We start from the raw sequence: 19,111 nt of genomic DNA on the forward strand, positions 1-19,111 counted from the left end.
ATCTTTTTCTATTCGTTTAAGACATGCGTGCAGGTGCACCCTTATCTCCGGGTTTTCAATAATAGACCACTTGTTCTCGTGATTTTCTATTTTTTTCCAGTCGCTTCTTTTTCCTTATCGCTTTTCCTATGCGTCATACCTGGTTTTCTACTTTTCCCTCTCCTAACAGGACCAAAAACGACGATAATCGAACCGATTTCGTTTTAATTAAAAACCAACCAGCTGTTATCTAATCGCCAAATACAATCTGTTACGCGTACGCCGCGTTTAAAATAAGACATGTGAAATACGAAACAACCCTGAAAATTCCGAATTCAAATTTACAAAAAACTGTTAAATTCGATTCTTTCTATGGCATAACACCTCTGAAAGAGAATTCATTTTATTGACCTAATGGCTAAATCATCGTTAAATTAACCCTAGGAAAATAATCCGCGTCGTTAAATAACACGACTGGCGAATCGGTGTGCCAAAGACAGTTTTGGCAAGTGGACATTTTTTTTTTTAGGAAAAATAAGATACGATTGAAAATGATCCGCCCAGTTTCGTATAAGAAATAGTCGAGCTTCCCACCTGTGTGTATTTTTGGCGTGGTTTGTTTTGTTTGATATGGTTTATTTGGTCTGGATGGGTACTGGCGTTAGTCTTTTTTTGTTATATGGTTTTTTTAGGCAGGGTTTATTTGCTCGGTGGACATCGTGATGGTTTTGGTTTTGTTTAAAGGGTAGATTAGAGATGTGCTATTTGCAATGAATGGCAAGTTCGCTAATGATGGGTTATTTGTTAAGGTTTGTTTTCATTTGTTTACTATCTTTGTTAGTGGTGGTTTATTTATTACAAAAAGCTTTATTTGTTGATGGGTTCAGGCCGTGATTGTTTAATCCACGGTTAGAAATGGTTTATTTGTTTTGGGTGATTACAGGTGGTTTATTTGTTAAATAGTTTATTTTTTTTAAAATGATTGAATTCTTTTACGTAGTTTATTTCTAAAGCATGTTTACATTCCGTAGTGTTTTTTTTTTACCAGGGGACAGTGGTTAATTTATTAGGGATGAAAAATTTGTAATTAGCTATTAAAGACGGTTTATTTGTTAAGAAATGAAAAGTTTCCTTAAAGATGTTTTTTTTTTTGTGATTTCTTAAAACTAAACGATGGTTTGAACCGCATGCTTTTTGTTAGCCATTTCAGGAGATGATTTATTTGTTGGGATTATTTTTCCTTTAAGGATGGTTAATTTATTATTGGTTTGAAATGGTTTATTTATTAGGAAAGACAAATTTGTAATTAACGATTAGAGATGGTTTCTTTAATGAGATTTCTTAAAATTAAATGATGGTTTGAACCGGAAGCTTTTTTTTGCCATTGTTAGGGATATTTTTTCAATATGGATGGCTAATTAGTTTTTAGCGGTTTAAGATGGTTTCTTTTTATCATTAAGGACGGCTAATTTGTTATTAGTGGTTGGAGATAGTTTATTTGTATGGGTGACAAATTTGTAATTAGCGATTAGAGGTAGTTTATTTGTGAACAGATAAAAAGTTTCGTTAAAGATGGGTTTTTTTCTCGTAATTTCTTGAAACTAAATGATGGTTTTAGACGAATGTTTTTTGTTGCTATTGTAAGATTCATTAAGGATAGTTTTTATTTACAATATGATGTTTTCTTTACTGAAAATGGCGCAATGCCGAAACACATTTGAATAACAGGAAAAAAAACGCGAGAGTGGTGAGAGAGATTACAAATTTGTAATTAGCGAGTAGAGATGGTTTATTTGTTAAAGGATGAAAAATTTAATTAAAGATGGTTTCTTTCTTGTGATTTCATGAAACTAAATGATGATTGGAACCGAATTCTTTTTGTTGGCCATAGTAAGAGAGGATTTATTTGTTGGGATTATTTTTTCATTAAGGTTGGCTAATTTGTTTCTGGCGGTTTGAGATGGTTTATTTGTTAAAGGATGACAAATTTCGTTAAAGACGTTTTTTTCTTACGATTTCTTGAAACTAAATGTTTGAGACGAATGCTTTTTGTTGCTATTGTGTGATTCATTAGGAATGTCTAATTTTTGTTGACAGTATGAATGGTATGAATTGGTCTTCACTGAAGATGGCACAATTCCTTAACACGTTGGAATAACTGAAAAAAAAAACAAAAAAAAACACGAGTGGTGACAGTCCAAGTACGTAACCCTATGCCAATTCGATATGAGAATACAAATTTGTAATTAACCAGTAGAGATGGTTTATTTGTTAAAAGATGAAAACTTTCATTAAAGATGGTTTCTATCTTATGATTTCATGAAACTAAATGATGGTTTGAACCGAATGCTTTATGCTAGCTATTGCAAGAGATGATTTATTTGTTGGGATTATTTTTTCATTAAGGTTGGCTAATTTGTTTTTAGCGGTATGAGACGGTTTATTTGTTAACAGAAAAAAAGCTTCGTTAAAGATGGTTTCTTTCTTGCGATTTATTGAAACTAAATGATGGTTTGAACCGATTACTGTTTGTTGCTATTGTATTATTCATTAGGGATTTCTAGTTTTTATTTACGGAATGAATTGTTCCTCACTGAAGATGGCGCAATGCCGAAACTGGTTTGAATAACTAGGAAAAAAAAAAGAAAAAAAGCCAATGGTGACAGACCAAGTACTTAACCCTGTGCCGGTTCAACATGAGATTACAAAATTGTAATTAGCGAGTAGGGATGATTTATTTGTTAAAGCATAAAAAATTTCGCTAAAGATGGTTTTTTTAAAAAGATTTCTTGAAAGAAAATGATTGTTTGAACCGAATGCTTTGTGTTAGCTATTGATGATTGATTTGAGTTGTTCCTCACTGAAGATGGCGCAATACCGAAACTGGTTTGAATAACTGCAAAACAAAAACGCGAGTGGTGACAGACCAAGTACGTAACCCTATGCCAGTTCGATATGAGAATACAAATTTGTATTTAGCGAGTAGAGATGGTTTATTTGTTAAAAGATGAAAACTTTCATTAAAGATGGCTTCTTTCTTATGATTTCTTGAAACTAAATGATGGTTTGAACCGAATGCTTTCTGCTAGCTATTGCAAGAGATGATTTATTTGTTGGGATTATTTTTTCATTAAGGTTGACTAATTTGTTTTTAGCGGTTTGTGACGGTTTATTTGTTAAGGGTACAAAAAGCTTCGTTAAAGATGGTTTCTTTCTTGCGATTTCTTGAAACTAAATGATGGTTTGAACCGATTACTTTTTGTTGCTATTGTATTATTCATTAGGGATTTCTAGTTTTTATTTACGGAATGAATTGTTCCTCACTGAAGCTGGCGCAATGCCGAAATAGGTTTGAATAACTGGAAAAAAAACGCGAGTGGAGATAGACCAAGTACGTAACCCTGTGCCAGTTCGATATGAGATAACAAATTGTTAATTAGCGACTAGAGATGGTTTATTTGTTAAAGCATAAAAAATTTCTCTTAAGATGGCTTTTTTTAAAAGATTTCTTGAAGGAAAATGATTGTTTGAACCGAAAGCTTTGTGTAAGAGATGATTTATTTGATAGGGAATATTTTTCCATTAAGGATGGCGAATTTGTTTTTAACGGTTTGAGATGGTTTATTTGTCAAAGGATGAAAAATTTCGTTAAAGACATTTTTTCTTATAATTTCTTGAAACTAAATGATGGTTTGAGACGAATGCTTTTTGTTGCTATTGTAAGATTCATTAAGGATGTCTAGTTTTTATTTACGATATGATGTTTTCTTTACTGAAGATGTCGCAATGCCGAAACCGGTTTGAATAACTGGGAAAAAAAACGCGAGTGGTGATAGACCAAGTACGTAACCCTGTGCCGGTTCGACATGAGATTACAAATTTGTAATTAGCGAGTAGAGATGGTTTATTTGTTAAAAGATGAAAACTTTCATTAAATATGTGGTGTTTAGTGACCGTTAATCGATATTTATTTAGAAATCGTGAGATGCGGTCTGGTGTGATGTAGGTTTGAGAAAAACATTTTCTTTATTGCCAACGTTTCGATCTTTATTGAGATCATCTGCCACAGGCCCTGAAGATGATCTCAATAAAGATCGAAACGTTCGCACGATAAAGAAAATGTTTTTCTCAAATCTACATCACACCAGACCGCATCTCATGATTTCTAAATAAATAAACTTTCATTAAAGATGGCTTCTTTTTTTTAGATTTCTTGAAAATCAATTATGGTTTGAACCGAATGCTTTCTGTTAGCTATTGTAACAATTAATTGTAAGAAAAGATTTATTTGATAGGGAATATTTTTTATTAAGGATGGCTAATTTGTTTTTAACTGTTTGAGATGATTTATTTGTTAAAGAATGAAAAATGTCGTTAAAGGCGGTTTTTTTTATGATTTCTTGAAATTAAATGATGGTTTGAGACGAATGCTTTTTGTTGCTATTGCATCATTCATTAGGGGTTTCTAGTTTTTGTTTATGGTATGATGTGTTCTTCACTGAAGATGGCGCAATGCCGAAACACGTTAGAATAACTGAAAAAAAACAAAAAAAAACCGTGAGTGGTGACAGACCAAGTACATCACACGATGCCAATTCGTTATGAGATTACAAATTTGTAATTAGCGAGTAGAGATGGTTTATTTGTTAAAAGATGAAAAGTCATTAAAGATGGCTTCTTTCTTATGATTTCTTGAAACTAAATGATAGTTTGAACCGAATGTTTTATGCTAGCTATTGTAAGAGAAGATTTATTTGTTGGGATTATTTTTTCAGTAAGGTTGGCTAATTTGTTTTTAACGGTTTGAGATGGTTTATTTGTGAACAGATGAAAAGTTTCGTTAAAGATGTTTTTTTCTCGTCATTTCTTGAAACTAAATGATGGTTTGAGACGAATGCTTTTTGTTGCTATTGTTTGATTCATTAGGGATGTCTAGTTTTTGTTTATGGTATGATGTGTTCTTCACTGAAGATGGCGCAATGCCGAAACAGGTTTGAATATCTGGAAAAAAAAACGCGAGTAGTGACAGACCAAGTACGTCACCCTATGCCAGTTCGACATGAGATGACAAATTTGTAATTAGCGAGTAGAGATATTTATTTGTTAAGAGATGAAAAGTTTCCTTAAAGATGGTTTCTTTCTTATGATTTCTTAAAACTAGGATGGTTTAAACGGATTCCTTTTTGTTAGCTACTCTAAGATAAGATTTATTTGTAGAGATTTTTTTCATTAAGGATGTCTAATTTGTTTTTAGCTGTACGAGACGGTTTATTTGTTAAGAGATGAAAAGTTTCGTTAAAATACTAAATGATGGTTTGAGCCGAATACATTTTGTTGCCTTTGGACGATTTCATTAAGGACGTTTAATTTTTATTATTACGGAATGAGGTGGTTTAGTTGGTAAAGAAAATTGTGATTTGTTGTTCGTGGTTAGGGATAACTTAGTTTTTGGTTAGTTGGGATAAATATATTGTTATTGATGTAAAAGATGCTTAGGTTAAAGAAGGTATATTTGTTAAAGATGGTTTTCATTGAACCTGGCGTAACGGCGGAATGGCTATTGCAGACCAAACCAGGATGATCGAAAATGAAAGTACCACATATCTATCATCATGCAGAAAACATCGACAAGGACTCTATACAAAACCGCTGTTATATAGTAGTTCAGATTAATATGTTGATATACCTTGTTGGCGGATGACTTGGATATGACCATGTTAAGGGATGGAAGGTAGTGTCCGTTATGATTGTGATTGAAGGCCGATTCTTTTTGACAAAGGGTATCCGTCTCGGCGGGGCTGCCGTATCGGTTGTTGTCGGACTTTTACCGTGCCGATAAGCCATAAGCAAACAGGAACGGTTTTGGTCGTCGAGTGGATGATTTTCGTCAGTCTCGACCCGGCTCAGACGCGGGACGGCTCGCCTTTCACCATGACGAGACGGAAAGAGGAATTCAAGTAAGACAAGCAAAAAGAACTTTGTTAAACATCTCGGAGGTAAAGTTTTCCACTTCAAAATAACCTCGGCCGTTCTGGCAAGGGGCCTCGCGGAACTCGTGGCAGTACGCCCGGGAACGTCTAAAACACAAAAATCTCACGCCCAAAAAAGCAAAAAAAGAAACTAGCATATCTGCCTAAGAATATAAAAACAATCTTCTGATATTGTTTGCCCAACTTGAAATCATAACATAGACTTGTGTCCACGTGTCTCGGTTGGAATACTTACAATAATAATATTAATTAACAATATTAATAATCAACCAATATTCGTATTATATTTCTAAAGAAGATATTTTTAAAAGGTTACCAAAAATAGATGTGAAAAATTCCCCTAGTCCTGATATCATACCTTGGTTATTAGGCAATGCGCAGAATCTTTGGTTGATGACCACAGGCATTTTTTCCCTCGATTCATCCCCTTTCATCACCCCTATCTTTAAACCTAATGACAAATATTACTCCATTTATGTTTAGAGGTCTAATTGACCAAATTACTTTTTCCAATTAATTATTCTTTTCTTGGTTGAGATGAAAAAGTTAGTGTGACGAGCAGGATTGGAACCCACGACCTTCGGCTCGATGGCAAAATGGCAAAAAAGAGGGAAAATTCGGTTGTAGATTGAGTTGGGGAGTTGGTGTAAGTGGATAGAAGTCACGAAGGTACAAGTGGTTAGAGCAGCGGCGCATTGAGCTGAAGGTCGTGGGTTCGAATCCCACTCGTCACACTTCCTTTTTCATCTCAGCCAAGGCCTTACATAAAAAGAATAACTAGTGACAAACCTCGCATTTCTAAATTAAAGGCCTATTTCTTTGCAGTCCCATTTTCAAAAAATGCGTATTGTGTTTGCCATAATTTATCACGTGATTTTCATTATAAAATTATTCCAGAACGGCTTCATGTCCAGAGGTTTTATTACCAGTAACCTACTTTGCAATCAGTAGGCCATATCAAAATTATATTCTCCTGATGCAATGACGTTCAGGGTTTTTTCCTTTGCTTCTTTAGCAATTGGCTCAAGAGACAATATGTTTCTCTAGAAATGATAAATGGTGGAGTGAGTGTGTTGTACAATCTTTTTAAAATGACAGTTCCTACTCACAGTAAGTTGTTTTCAACGATACGGATTTCGAGCCTGCAGCACATCATCAGGTTGTAAAACTCCTTCAACCTGATGATGATCTCTAGGTTAGAAATTCGGATCGTTGAAAACAACTACTGTGAGAGGGAATTATCTTTTAAAACAGATATGTTCACTTTTCTGATCAGATTTTTAAGACCGTAGTCGTTAGAAAATCCAAAACTGCATTTACACTTCTAAATCATTTAATTGCAGTACGGATTTGTAATTAAACGGCTTGATCAACTTTCCAATTATGTACAGCCTGTCCAAAATCTTCGTTCTTTCATTATTACACTTTTACATTTTGAGATATTCCAGGCTGTCTTCTCTTCACATACTAAACATAGGTCACCCCCCCCCCGTCTTGCCTTATTTTCTTCAAATATGTTCCATTTATTCCGTCAAACCCGATTCTGTTTTTTCTAGTGCACTCTTTTTTAGGCATTGGAAAGTTAAATGAACAGGACCACTGTCTCCTGATGACTACTGTCTGAGTTTATGTCCCGGTAAAACCAGAGGAGTAGGAGTCTGGTTGCTTATTCCACGTGTCATATGCGTCCTTTTTCAAACTGCCATTGAACTCCTCCATTGGGGGATTGTAAGTTTTGCCCTTTTTTCACAGCTTGCCTTGTCATGCTGTCCACAAGCTCATTGCCTTGGACTCTTCCATGGCCCAATCCAACAGAAGATGCTTTCGACTTGCCGCCCTAGTAGCCTCTGGCTGAGTTCTATAATTTTGGACACCATATAGGAGCAATCTGGCTGTAAGATAGAATATAGATTCAGTTTGTATTTTATATTCATTTTTCTCTGGATATCGTACCAAGCGCATCAACCCTTGGCAAAACCATCTGTAATCACATATGGAGAAGGGCACAAGGATCTAAGATGTCCTCAGAGAATTGGTCATATATGCAGGGTACCACGTTATAATCTCTTAAATAATGGCCATTTTTTTACAGCTGTAGACCGCATAGACCAACTTGTGATGTAGGCTGTCCGTATATATTTTTTTTGACGTGAGTTGACTATGTGTAAATATGCGCCAATGAGAGGGGGTCTTTTTCTTGGTCAAGGAACCTTTTCTCTTTCAGGTTGACTCGGTCTACACAGACTTCTCCAAAGCAATGACACAGTTGATCATTGCGTTTTGGTTTCTAAATTAAAATGTTCTGTAGTACATGGCTATTTGCTAAATTGGCTACATATAACCAGTAGAACTCAGATTGTAAAAGAGAAATAATTTAAGACAATTAATTAAGGTTTTTAGTTGACATGAAAAAAAAGTTAATGGCACGAGAGAGATTCGAACCCACGACCTTCGGCTAGATACGCCGCTGCTCTACCACCTGAGCTATCGTGGCCTCGATCCACTCGGACATCAACTCCCCATCTCAACCCCACCTTATGAGTTTTCCCTTATGAGTTATGAGATGGGGAGTTGATGTCCGAGTGGATCGAGGTCACGATAGCTCAGGTGGTGGAGCAGCGGCGTATCTAGCCGAAGGTCGTGGGTTCGAATCCCTCTCGTGTCATTAACTTTTTTTCATCTCAACTAAAAACCTTAATTAATTGTCATGTATTAATTGGTCAAGCGGACCACGAAAGTAGTGAAGAAATAATTTAAATTAAATTAAATTTAAATTAATAAAACAGATACATCTGGAGTCCGACAGGGATTACATTTGGGCCCTTTGTTATTTTTAATCTTTATAAACGACCTTAAGTTCATCATGTGATGATATTAAAATTGTCCTCTCTATTCAATCAACACGAGATTTCTTTTGCAGCAACCTATCGATAAACTTAGTTTTCTAATGTCAAATTAACTGGTTAAATTTTTTTTTTTTGTTTTGTTTTGGCGTTATGAACTATGCATATTAGCCATGTGACAATTCGTATATGTGTGTTCAAATTGGGGGGGGGGGGGTATTGTGAAAAAAGGGCCAGAGGCGACGGTGGGAATCGAACCCACGACCGCGGCGTGAGAGTCTCTCATGCTAACCACTCGGCTACCGCGGTCCCCTAACTGGTTAAATTTAAATATAATTAAATACTCAGTAAATTTCTTTAATCGTTCTTCCAATCCCATTCTATATAAATTTTTTTTTCAATACAAATTATCTTCTGTCAAAGACTTGGGTACTCAGTCTAATTATTTTCATAATTCAAATTCTTCATTGAAATTGTACAAAATTTTCATTCGTCCTATCCTAAAATTTTCTAGAGTTGGTTGGAAAGCACAATTTTCCTCTCATTCTGAAAAGATAAAGTTCAAAATAATTTATTAGAATCCTTTATTTTCGATATCCTCTTTTTTCATCCTCAGAATTGTCTTCTCCTCCCTTTAATCTTCCAACGCTGACAGAAGGCGTTTTTTGATCTATTATTGCTTTATAGGCTACTAAATTGTTCTGACTCCATATTCATTTTGTTTTTGTTATTATTATATTCTTTCAATGTCCCAGTACATCCTACCAGGCTTTCATCTATTTTTTACCCCCTTTGTAAAACAAATTACATATTCACAGATAAATATAATTATGCAAGAAAAAAATAATGTATGTCCAAATATTGATTTTTTTCATCTAAATTTTAATACACTTAAACACAAATTAAACGCAATAATTTTATAGAATAAGCAATAAATATAGTTGTGTATAAATATATTTGTCGTTGTTACTATTTTAATTAATTATACTTTTAATCTAAGGTCTTGATTGAGATGAAAAATCAAGTGGCACGAGCGGGATTCGAACCGACGACCTTCGGCTCAACCACTTATCATGCTCAAGTGGTTACAGCAGCGGGGTATTGAGCCGAAGGTCGTGGGTTTTTTTATTTTTTTTTATTGGCCTTATGATCTTGCATATTAGCCATGGTACGAATTTTTGTGTGTTCAATTGGGGGTTATCGGGAAAAAAGGGCCAGAGGCGACGGTGGGAATCGAACCCACGACCGCGGCGTGAGAGTCTCTCATGCTAACCACTCGGCTACCGCGGTCCCCAAGGTCGTGGGTTCGAATCCCGCTCGCGACATTACCTTTTTCATACCAACCATGACCTTAGATTAAAAATATGTAAAAAAACACCTTTTTCATTGGTTTTCCGCGATGATTAGACCTTTATTCGGGTCATCTTAAGGACCTGTATGAATTACAAATGATATGTTGATTGGAAAACAAAATGTAAAAAGTATAAATTTTGAACCGGGAATTTCATACTCACATAAAGTGTGGAATAGCGCCACTTCCTGACCGCCCCTCATTTTTTTCTTTCTTTCTTGGCGTCTAAATAAATAAAATCTGCTGGAATTAAAAGCCCTTTGAATTTACATGAACAATGATGTATAATGAGATTCCATAAGATAGAAGTGCAAATAAAATAAAAAAATATTTATTTAGAAATCGTGAGATACGGTCTGGTGTGATGTAGGTTTCAGAAAAACATTTTCTTTATCGTGCCAACGTTTCGATCTTTATTGAGATCATCTTCAGAGCCTGGGATTTACAAATTGTTTACATATAACAATTACATTTTTGATGTGTAATTGTTATATGTAAACAATGTTTGTAAATCCCAGGCTCTGAAGATGATCTCAGTAAAGATCGAAACGTTGGCACGATAAAGAAAATGTTTTTCTGAAACCTACATCACACCAGACCGCATCTCACGATTTCTAAATTAATATCGATTAACTGTCACTAATCACCGCAAAAAAATGAGTTGTGATACTTGTTATTTTATCAATTTTGTTTATCTGCTGCTTAAATTGTTTATAAACCCGTGATTTATATTCTTTGTAAAAGGTTATCCGTATGTATATATAAATAAATGTATACTCATCATTCAAGCAACGTTATATTTATTATCTCGTGGACGAAAGGGGTCCGCCGAGTTTCGCTTCGTTCTGCGGAAGCGCGAAACAGACAAAGGGACGTGTATGTCGGAAGCCAATTTAAAAAAAAATATAATTCTTCAATTTTACCGATTGCATTGTGTTGTAATCGCCTGGGACTGATTGTGTTTTGACTAGTCTGGCGATGTTTTTAAAATTGGCGAAAATTTTAACACTATCACAAGCCACAAACAAACACACCAACCCGTATACAAAAAAAAAAAAAAAAATATAAATCGTATATACAGACAGCAATAAACGCGTAGATTCGGATAAACAAACTACAGCACAAATAAATAACAAAACACCCAACAATAAACGATACACACAACCAAAGTTCGAGAACATATAAAAAAAACTATAAATCAAATCACTTGAGCTTTGGTAGCAATCGACTTTTTCTTTCAAAAACGATTGCAAAATGTAAAAATATAACATTTCAGAAAAATTAAATTATTCTAATCCCCCGGCGTTCCTCACTGATAAATGTAATTCGTTAATTACAGAATTTTAATTAAATTTATAATTGACTGCTTTTTGAGTGGAGACAATAAATGATAATGGAAAAATTGAAAAAAATCATAATTTGAAAAATTATCATGGCCAAACCTTGAATGGAATTAAAAGCAAATCGACTATCTATTGTTTTTATTGCCATTTCTTATCAGCTTCTAATCAGCCCGTGTGTTAAGGTGAAAAACCTGACAGATTAAGGCCAGAGATTATCTATCTGGTTCTAGGACTGTCTGGTTTAAAAACGCCGTTGAGAAATTTTGATTTTTTAAAAATGTTTTGTTCCAGGACGACTTCAGACAAGAAGAAGACGCACGTGAAACGGCCGATGAACGCTTTCATGGTCTGGGCACAAGCTGCCAGGAGGAAGCTGGCCGACCAGTACCCGCAGCTGCACAACGCAGAGCTGAGTAAGACTCTCGGCAAACTTTGGAGGTGAGACAATTTTTGACTTTTTCCCCCCACCTTTTCGAAGGCAATACAAATAAGAGATAACAACGACCGATTCACTCTTGGGCAGGCAAATGAGTCCCACGGGAAAAATCCAGATAAGCCGCAAATACCCGTTTGATTTTTATCTGTCGTTGGCGAATGCTTCTTCCACAGTTTAGACATTTCCATTTCCACTGTATCGGTAAAAGGGACGATAACAAGGTGCAGACTCGTTTATTTTCCACGACCCGGTGCATTTTCAATATGAAAACATCCATAGAGGTTATTCTCGGTGAAAAGAATAAGAAGACATTTTCTTGAACTCTTTTAATTTACTATTCAATTTTTCATCCTAGAAAAATATTGACGAACGTTGTTCAATTATTTACGCAATGATTAGGGATGGTGAAAAATAAATGGTGTGTAGGGATGATCACGTATGATTAGAAACGGACAGCGGATATTTAGGGTGGTTAGGTGGAGCTAGTGACGGTCATTAAGGGACGGCAGGTAACTAACCATAGTTAGTTAGGGGATTTAGGGGGATTAAGAGTGGATAAGAGTTGTTATACATTGTTAATTACTTAAGGATATGGTAGGTTGTAGATATGGTTTTCTAATAATAAATTTAATTGTTATTATTTACAATTTTGTTGCACGAATGACCTCTCAGCTTATACAGCCAAAGTTAAAGAGATTGATTTTTTTCAATAGCCCCAAGGGCTGTCCCCATGGTTTAAATCGCACGACGCTTTTTTTTCGTTTTGTAGGCGTCTCTTATCGGAAGCCGACGTCAAGTTGTAGAAAAATCAATGACGAAGCGAATAGCTGCAGTATCGTCAAAAAGGACGCCGACTCTCGCCTTTGCGGTATGCAGGACTTCTTTTCGGTCTTGATCCGATTTTGCCTCATAGTGTTTCCCACGTGGAAAGGAAGTGTTGGCCCGATAAGACCCAATCCACCTGGGTAAACGGCAGGTGAAGGAGGCACGGGCCACCTAAGTCAACAACTGTGCTATCTATTCGATCCGATCCGTCGAAAGTCGGCGAAACCCGGTAGCCCGGCGACGAGGATTCTCACGGTCCGTACGGCCTCGCGGGCGCTAATTGAATAGGCAAGCCGAGAAGAGATTGAACCTCCACGACTGACGAGAGACGTTAACGAGCGACAAGTGATTTACTCACTGTTTGAACGGCGTCGCTGTTGCGTCAGTAGGTACTCCCTCGGTAAACAGATTTGCTGGAATTGGAAACTTTAGCAAACAACGAAACTGGGTAGTGGGCAAATTTTTGTCCTACCCCCCGACCAAAAAAAAGTACCTCACACAGTCTCGATTTCCCATCCTTCGTTTTCAATCTCACCCCATCTCTCTTAATCTCTCTCCATCGCATTATAAATCGTGATAAAAATTATTTAAGAAACGTATCTGCACTTTTATTATGCTGTGAATGACTTATAAAAAATTTAATTAAAAAATTAAACATTTACCTATTTGTTACAATATATTAAAAACCATTATATTTCGTGGTCCGACTGACCAAATAACTTCTTTCAATTAAATAATTTTTATGTAAGGTATTTGTTGAAATGAAAAAGTCACTGTCTTGCCGCAGCTCTATTGTGACAGTTGTGATAGGTGTCACAATAGCTCAAGTGGTTAGAGGTGCGGCGTGTTGAGCCGAAGGTCGTGGGTTCGAATCCCGCTCGTGACACTGACTTTTTTATCTCGTAACAAAACAACAAAAATACTTTTTTTTAGAGGGAAATATTTGGCTTCTTCTTACGTTCGTTTTTGTTTTTTTAATCTTCGGCTTACGTCCAAATTGTCCCTTTCGAAAACTCCATTCAGTTCTTCTTCTCTTTTTCTTCTCTCTTCCCTCTGTTGTTACGCCTCCTACTGGGTATTTTAAATTTTATCGTCATAAATTTTCCTTCTAATAAAAAATTCGCGAAAAGCTTTTTTTGTGCAAACAACATTCAAAAACTATTTAATTAAGGTTTTTAGTTGAGATAAAAAGTCAGTGTCACGAGCGGGATTCGAACCCTCGATTTTCGGCTCAATACGCCACTGCTCTACCACTTGAGCTATCGTGACTTCCATCCACTCGGACACCAACTCTTTTTTTGCCATTTTTAAAATTTCGTGTAATCAGGATTCGATTCTCGGCAAATTCATTGAAAAGTGGCAAAAAGGAGGGAAATTCGAAAGGTAGGTTGAGATGGGAAGTTATGTCCGAGTGGATCGAAGTAACGATCACGTGGTTAGAGCGTGGCGTATTGAGCCGAAGGTCGTGGGTTCGAATCCCGCTCGTGACACTGACTTTTTTATCTCGTAACAAAACAACAAAAATACTTTTTTTAGAGGCAAATATTGATGGCTTTTCCTTTCTTCTTTTTGGCTTCTTCTTATGTTCGTTTTTGTTTTTTAAATCTTCGGCTTACGTCCAAATTGTCCCTTTCGAAAACTCGATTCAGTCTGGCTCTTCTTCTCTTTTTCTTCTCTCTTCCCTCTTTTGTTACGCGTCCTACCGGTTGGCGGGTATTTTAAAATTTTATCGTCATAAATTTTCCTTCTAATAAAAAATTCGCGAAAAGCTTTTTTTGTGTAAACAACATTCAAAAACGATTTAATTAAGGTTTTTAGTTCAGATAAAAAGTCAGTGTCACGAGCGGGATTCGAACCCACGATCTTCGGCTCAATACGCCGCTGCTCTAACACTTGAGCTATCCTGACTTCGATCCTCTCGGTCACCAACTCTCCATCTCAACCTACATCTCACATTTTACTTCTTTTTGCCATTTTTAAAATGTCGTGAAATCAGGATTCGATTCTTGGCAAATTCATTGAAAAGTGGCAAAAAGTAGGGAAATTCGAAAGGTAGGTTGAGATGGGAGGTTAATGTCCGAGTGGATCGAAGTAACGATCAAGTGATTCGAGCAGCGGCGTATTGAGCCGAAGGTCGTGGGTTCGAATCCCGCTCGTGACACTAACTTTTTCATTTCAACCAATAACTTACATAATGATTATATTAAAAACTTCGTTAAGTTAACTCATGCTGAACCGGCATAGGATTATTGAGTATGTCTCTCGTTGAAAAGGGAGACTCCTGAGTTCCTCACTGAAGATGGCGCAATGCCGAAACGTTTTTGAATCACTCAACGAACCCGCGAGTGACCCTATGCGGTTCAGCATGAGTTCACCGACTCGCAGACCAAAACCCATCATCAACTCCAGCTTCAATATTGTTAAAGCACAAACTTTTACTTTTTTCAATAAACAACTTCACATTTATATAATGAACGTAGAAAAACCTTTAACAACTTTGCCCATATTCTCGAGTTCTGCCGGTCATGTCATTAAAATAAAGATGAATAGAAAGGACAAAAAGAAACCATGTTTTCCACATAAGTAATGAATCTAAGGGTTTGGTTTATTATTCAAACAAATGTACAGCTTTATTGCCAGGTAAGAAGTTTGACATATCATGTATCCTTTGGTCATCGATTTTGACCCTTGGCTAAATTTTGTAATATTTTCGAATTTTAAACTGTTGCAGGTTGTTGGGTGACGCTGAAAAAAAGCCCTTTATCGAGGAGGCGGAGAGGCTGAGGGTGATACACAAAAGAGAGTACCCAGACTACAAATACCAACCTAGGAGGAGGAAGGGCTCGTCGAACGGCAAGCCGGCCAACCAGAGAGGATCGACCGGCTCATACGCGTGAGTAAAAACAATTTTTTTCACAACTAAACAACAGTTGAAGAACGTTTAACCGTTCCAGGATGATGGGCAGGGTAAAGGAAGAGTGTTCCAGCGGTGCCGAGGAGGGCGAAGACGAGCTGCTAGGGCCGCCGACACCGCCGACGACACCAAACAGACACGGTGGTGTCACTGCATTCAGGAACGCGCAGCAGTACCAGAGCAACGGGCAACAGCATGCCAACGGTAAGCTTAAATATCGATGGTTCGATATTACTAGTCCTGAAGGTATCGATTATCAGAGAAGAATCGATCATTCTACAATCAACATGATCGATATAAAATTTTCGATAATTATATCGTTATTAGGGAAAATATCTCAATTTTACGAAGCCAAACAATTCGCAATAATCAATAGTAGCAAAAAAATTGAGATTTTACAATTAAAAAAACAAGCAAGAATCGATCAGAAAAGTATCGATGAATCGATTAATTAAAAGTTGTTCGTAGAAAAACTTCGATAATCGATCAAAAACAGAAATATCAAATCCATCTATCATTAGTATTACCGTATGATGGGAACTTAAGATATTTGATTAAATGTGACGTATCGATATTTATTTTTCGATGTTTGAATAAATCGATAATAAGGTATTCGATACTCCAACTGGGATACCGATCTTGTAGCATTGATCATAGCATAATAATAATAGTTTCTATTTCAGATTGAAATAATTGACATTTTCTGAAAACACTGATTGGAAGGTGAAAATTGCTAGGTTATCCAATGGATAGAAATTTATTTATTAAAATCTATACATACCGAGTGAACAGTCTGTGATATAACCCATTCGCTACTTATCTTTAAAAAGAATAGTGACAATTTTTCGTTCAATATCGATAATAAATCGGTTTGTAGAGTATCGAACTTAGATTATCCGATTGGTAGAACTTTCCGTTAGGGGCTGAATATATTAGATAGTGCTGATAGTGTTAGTATTAGGGCTAGTGTTAGGGACAGGTTAGGCAATTTGGTGTTAGGAGCTTAGGTTAGAGTTAGGGTTATGGACGAGTTAGGTTATGTCGGGTTAGGTTATATATACATGATTCGATCTTTTTCCACGAAGCGTGCCCAGATAAAAAATCATTAAACTCGTAGGGAGTGAATTTTTTCCCAAATATTGTTAAATATATAAAATATGATAATATATGTACATTATTTTAACAAAATCGTCGTACCGTGTAGTATTGAGTACTGCTGGTGCATCGCTGTTTCTTTATCGATGATGATGCCTTTCAGTCTAAGGAAAAAATCCATCTGTTGAGTATAGATGTATCGATTGACTTAGGTTATCCGAATGGTACACCGTTGTTATTCGATTACAACTGAAGTATTTATGGACTTGATCGTCGATGATATTACATTTGATGTTTTCCGTGGAGTTGCTTTTTCTTCGATGGTAGTTAATGGTCTTTTCTTTTTAGAAATGGCAGCAACTTGCTCACAGGAAGTGATGGGCGTCGTGAACCCCGGGATGAGCCTCGAAGAGCTCGGCAACGTGGAAGGCGTCGACTGCGCCGAGTTCGAGCAGTACCTGCACCCTCCGGCCGCCGGCTGGGAACAGGAGGACGTCCTAACTCAAGAGTTCAGGCAAGGGGACGTGGCGTTTCCAAGGCATTTGGACCAGGGACGCGATATGTCCTTGCCGAGGGGGATGGCGGCGTCCGTGTACCAGCCGGGACCTCCGGCCTACTGGAGCCCGCAGATGTACTACCAGAGCTGCCAGTACCAGCAGAGGCCACAGGACCACTGGGGCAACTACGTCTGACCTGTCTTCCTTCCGCATTCTGTAGAATCTCAAGACGCTCGTCGTCACTCCACCCTCAACTATCTTTCATGTGAGAAAGAAACCGCTCAAATCTTCACTATGTGCCTTGTTGCTCGAATAAAAAAATAATAAAATTAAAACAATACAATATCCACACAATAAAAATCCGCCTCACAAATTTATATTTTTAAAAACATTAAGCAACTGTACATAAAAATATATATACATATAGTATATAAAAATTTGTATATTTTTGATATTGTCTCAATTAAGAAACATGTTCTTTATTTTTTATTCAAACCTATGAAAAGTATAATATTTTACAGTATTCCTAATTTTAGTTATTAATTTTTTTATCATTAGCGTTACCAAAAATTGGCTTATTTATACATGCATGTATGTCAGTTTTGAGTTCTACTCTTCAATTTAGTATTTTCCTTCTTCTTTTTTTTTGTACATAATAAGATTTATTTTATTGAATAAATATATCCTTATATTGTTATTTAGTTTATTATTGCTACTCCTGTTATTTTAAATATCAATAAGTAATTTTTCCCTGATCAAGTTTCCTTTTAGGAAGGAGAGGTGGACTTAGGTAATAAAAATAAAAAATTAAATACACTAGCTTCGTGTTCCGCTTGACCAATTAATATCTTACAATTAATTAAGGTTTTTAGTTGAGATAAAAAAATTTGAAAAATGGCAAAAAGGAGGGAAAATTCAAAAGGTGTGGTTGAGATGGGAAGTTGGTGTCCGAGGGGATCGAGGTCACTTAGCTCAAGTGGTAGAGCAGCGGCGGATTTAGCCGAAGAACGTGGGTTCGAATCCCGCTCGTGCCATTGACTTTTTTATCTCAACTAAAAACCTTAATTAATTGTACGATATTAATTGGTCAAGCGGACCACGAAAACTAGTGAATTTAATAAGTTTAAAATGAAGTATACCTTCACTAAAGCTCTCCGTGGCCATTTCATTTGTCGCCGAGAATCAAATAGATTATACGACATTTGAAAAATGGCAAAAAGGAGGGAAAATTCAAAAGGTGTGGTTGAGATGTGAAGTTAGTGTCCGAGTGGATCGAGGTCACGATAGCTCAAGTGGTACAGCAGCGGCGGATTTAGCCGAAGGTCGTGGGTTCGAATCCCGCTCGTGCCATTGACTTTTTTATCTCAACTAAAAACCTTAATTAATTGTAAAAAATTAAGTAAAACCGGAAGCACCGATATAGATTTTTTGATTCTAACAAGTTTAATCGATACTATTTATTAACAGTTTTTTCAATGCTGGGAAAAAAGTGCGCAAAGCGTACAATTAATCGATATTACCTATTTTTTTATGTTAATATTTATTGTTTTAAACCTATACTTTTTTGGTATTATCTGTGACCGACAGTTTAGATCAGTTGTCAATAAAAATAAACCTAGTAAACTATTAAGTTCATTTTTATTGGAATCTTTGTTCGTTTTTGCTGGGATTTTCTGTACAATTATTAGCAATTTGTCTCGTCGAGTTCCATAAAAAATGAAATGAAATAATAAAACGGGGCGTCGTTGGCCGCAATGGTTTAGGCGTTGACACGGCGCTCATCACTGTAAGGTAAAGGTCCCGGGTTCGAGTCCAGCGGCCCTGCATTCGAACACGAC

General features: G+C 36.3%; 1 protein-coding gene and 1 non-coding gene across 3 annotated transcripts in view; both read left to right on the forward strand.

Moving 5' to 3' along the window:
• LOC106663233 (transcription factor Sox-8-like) overlaps window positions 1-17,689 on the forward strand; it is a 36,125-nt gene extending 18,436 nt beyond the window's left edge. Inside the window, exons 1-5 of one of the 2 annotated variants that reach the window (XM_024228270.1) lie at window positions 5,783-5,936; window positions 11,798-11,944; window positions 15,499-15,660; window positions 15,722-15,885; window positions 17,125-17,689. In XM_024228270.1, the coding sequence (XP_024084038.1) occupies window positions 5,857-5,936; window positions 11,798-11,944; window positions 15,499-15,660; window positions 15,722-15,885; window positions 17,125-17,468 (897 nt within the window). In that variant the 5' untranslated portion in view covers window positions 5,783-5,856 and the 3' untranslated portion in view covers window positions 17,469-17,689. Of the gene's footprint in view, window positions 1-5,782; window positions 5,937-11,797; window positions 11,945-15,498; window positions 15,661-15,721; window positions 15,886-17,124 lie in introns of those variants that run through there. The other variant, XM_014387914.2, reaches the window with a different exon arrangement.
• Trnan-guu lies at window positions 13,580-13,653 on the forward strand. Its single transcript has one exon. It is a non-coding gene; the product is annotated as a tRNA-Asn (tRNA).
• Window positions 17,690-19,111: the final 1,422 nt, after the last annotated feature.

Source organism: Cimex lectularius, unplaced genomic scaffold, assembly GCF_000648675.2.
Source record: "Cimex lectularius strain Harlan isolate CLEC.00 unplaced genomic scaffold, Clec_2.1 scaffold265, whole genome shotgun sequence".
NCBI classification, from domain to species: Eukaryota; Metazoa; Arthropoda; class Insecta; order Hemiptera; family Cimicidae; genus Cimex; species Cimex lectularius.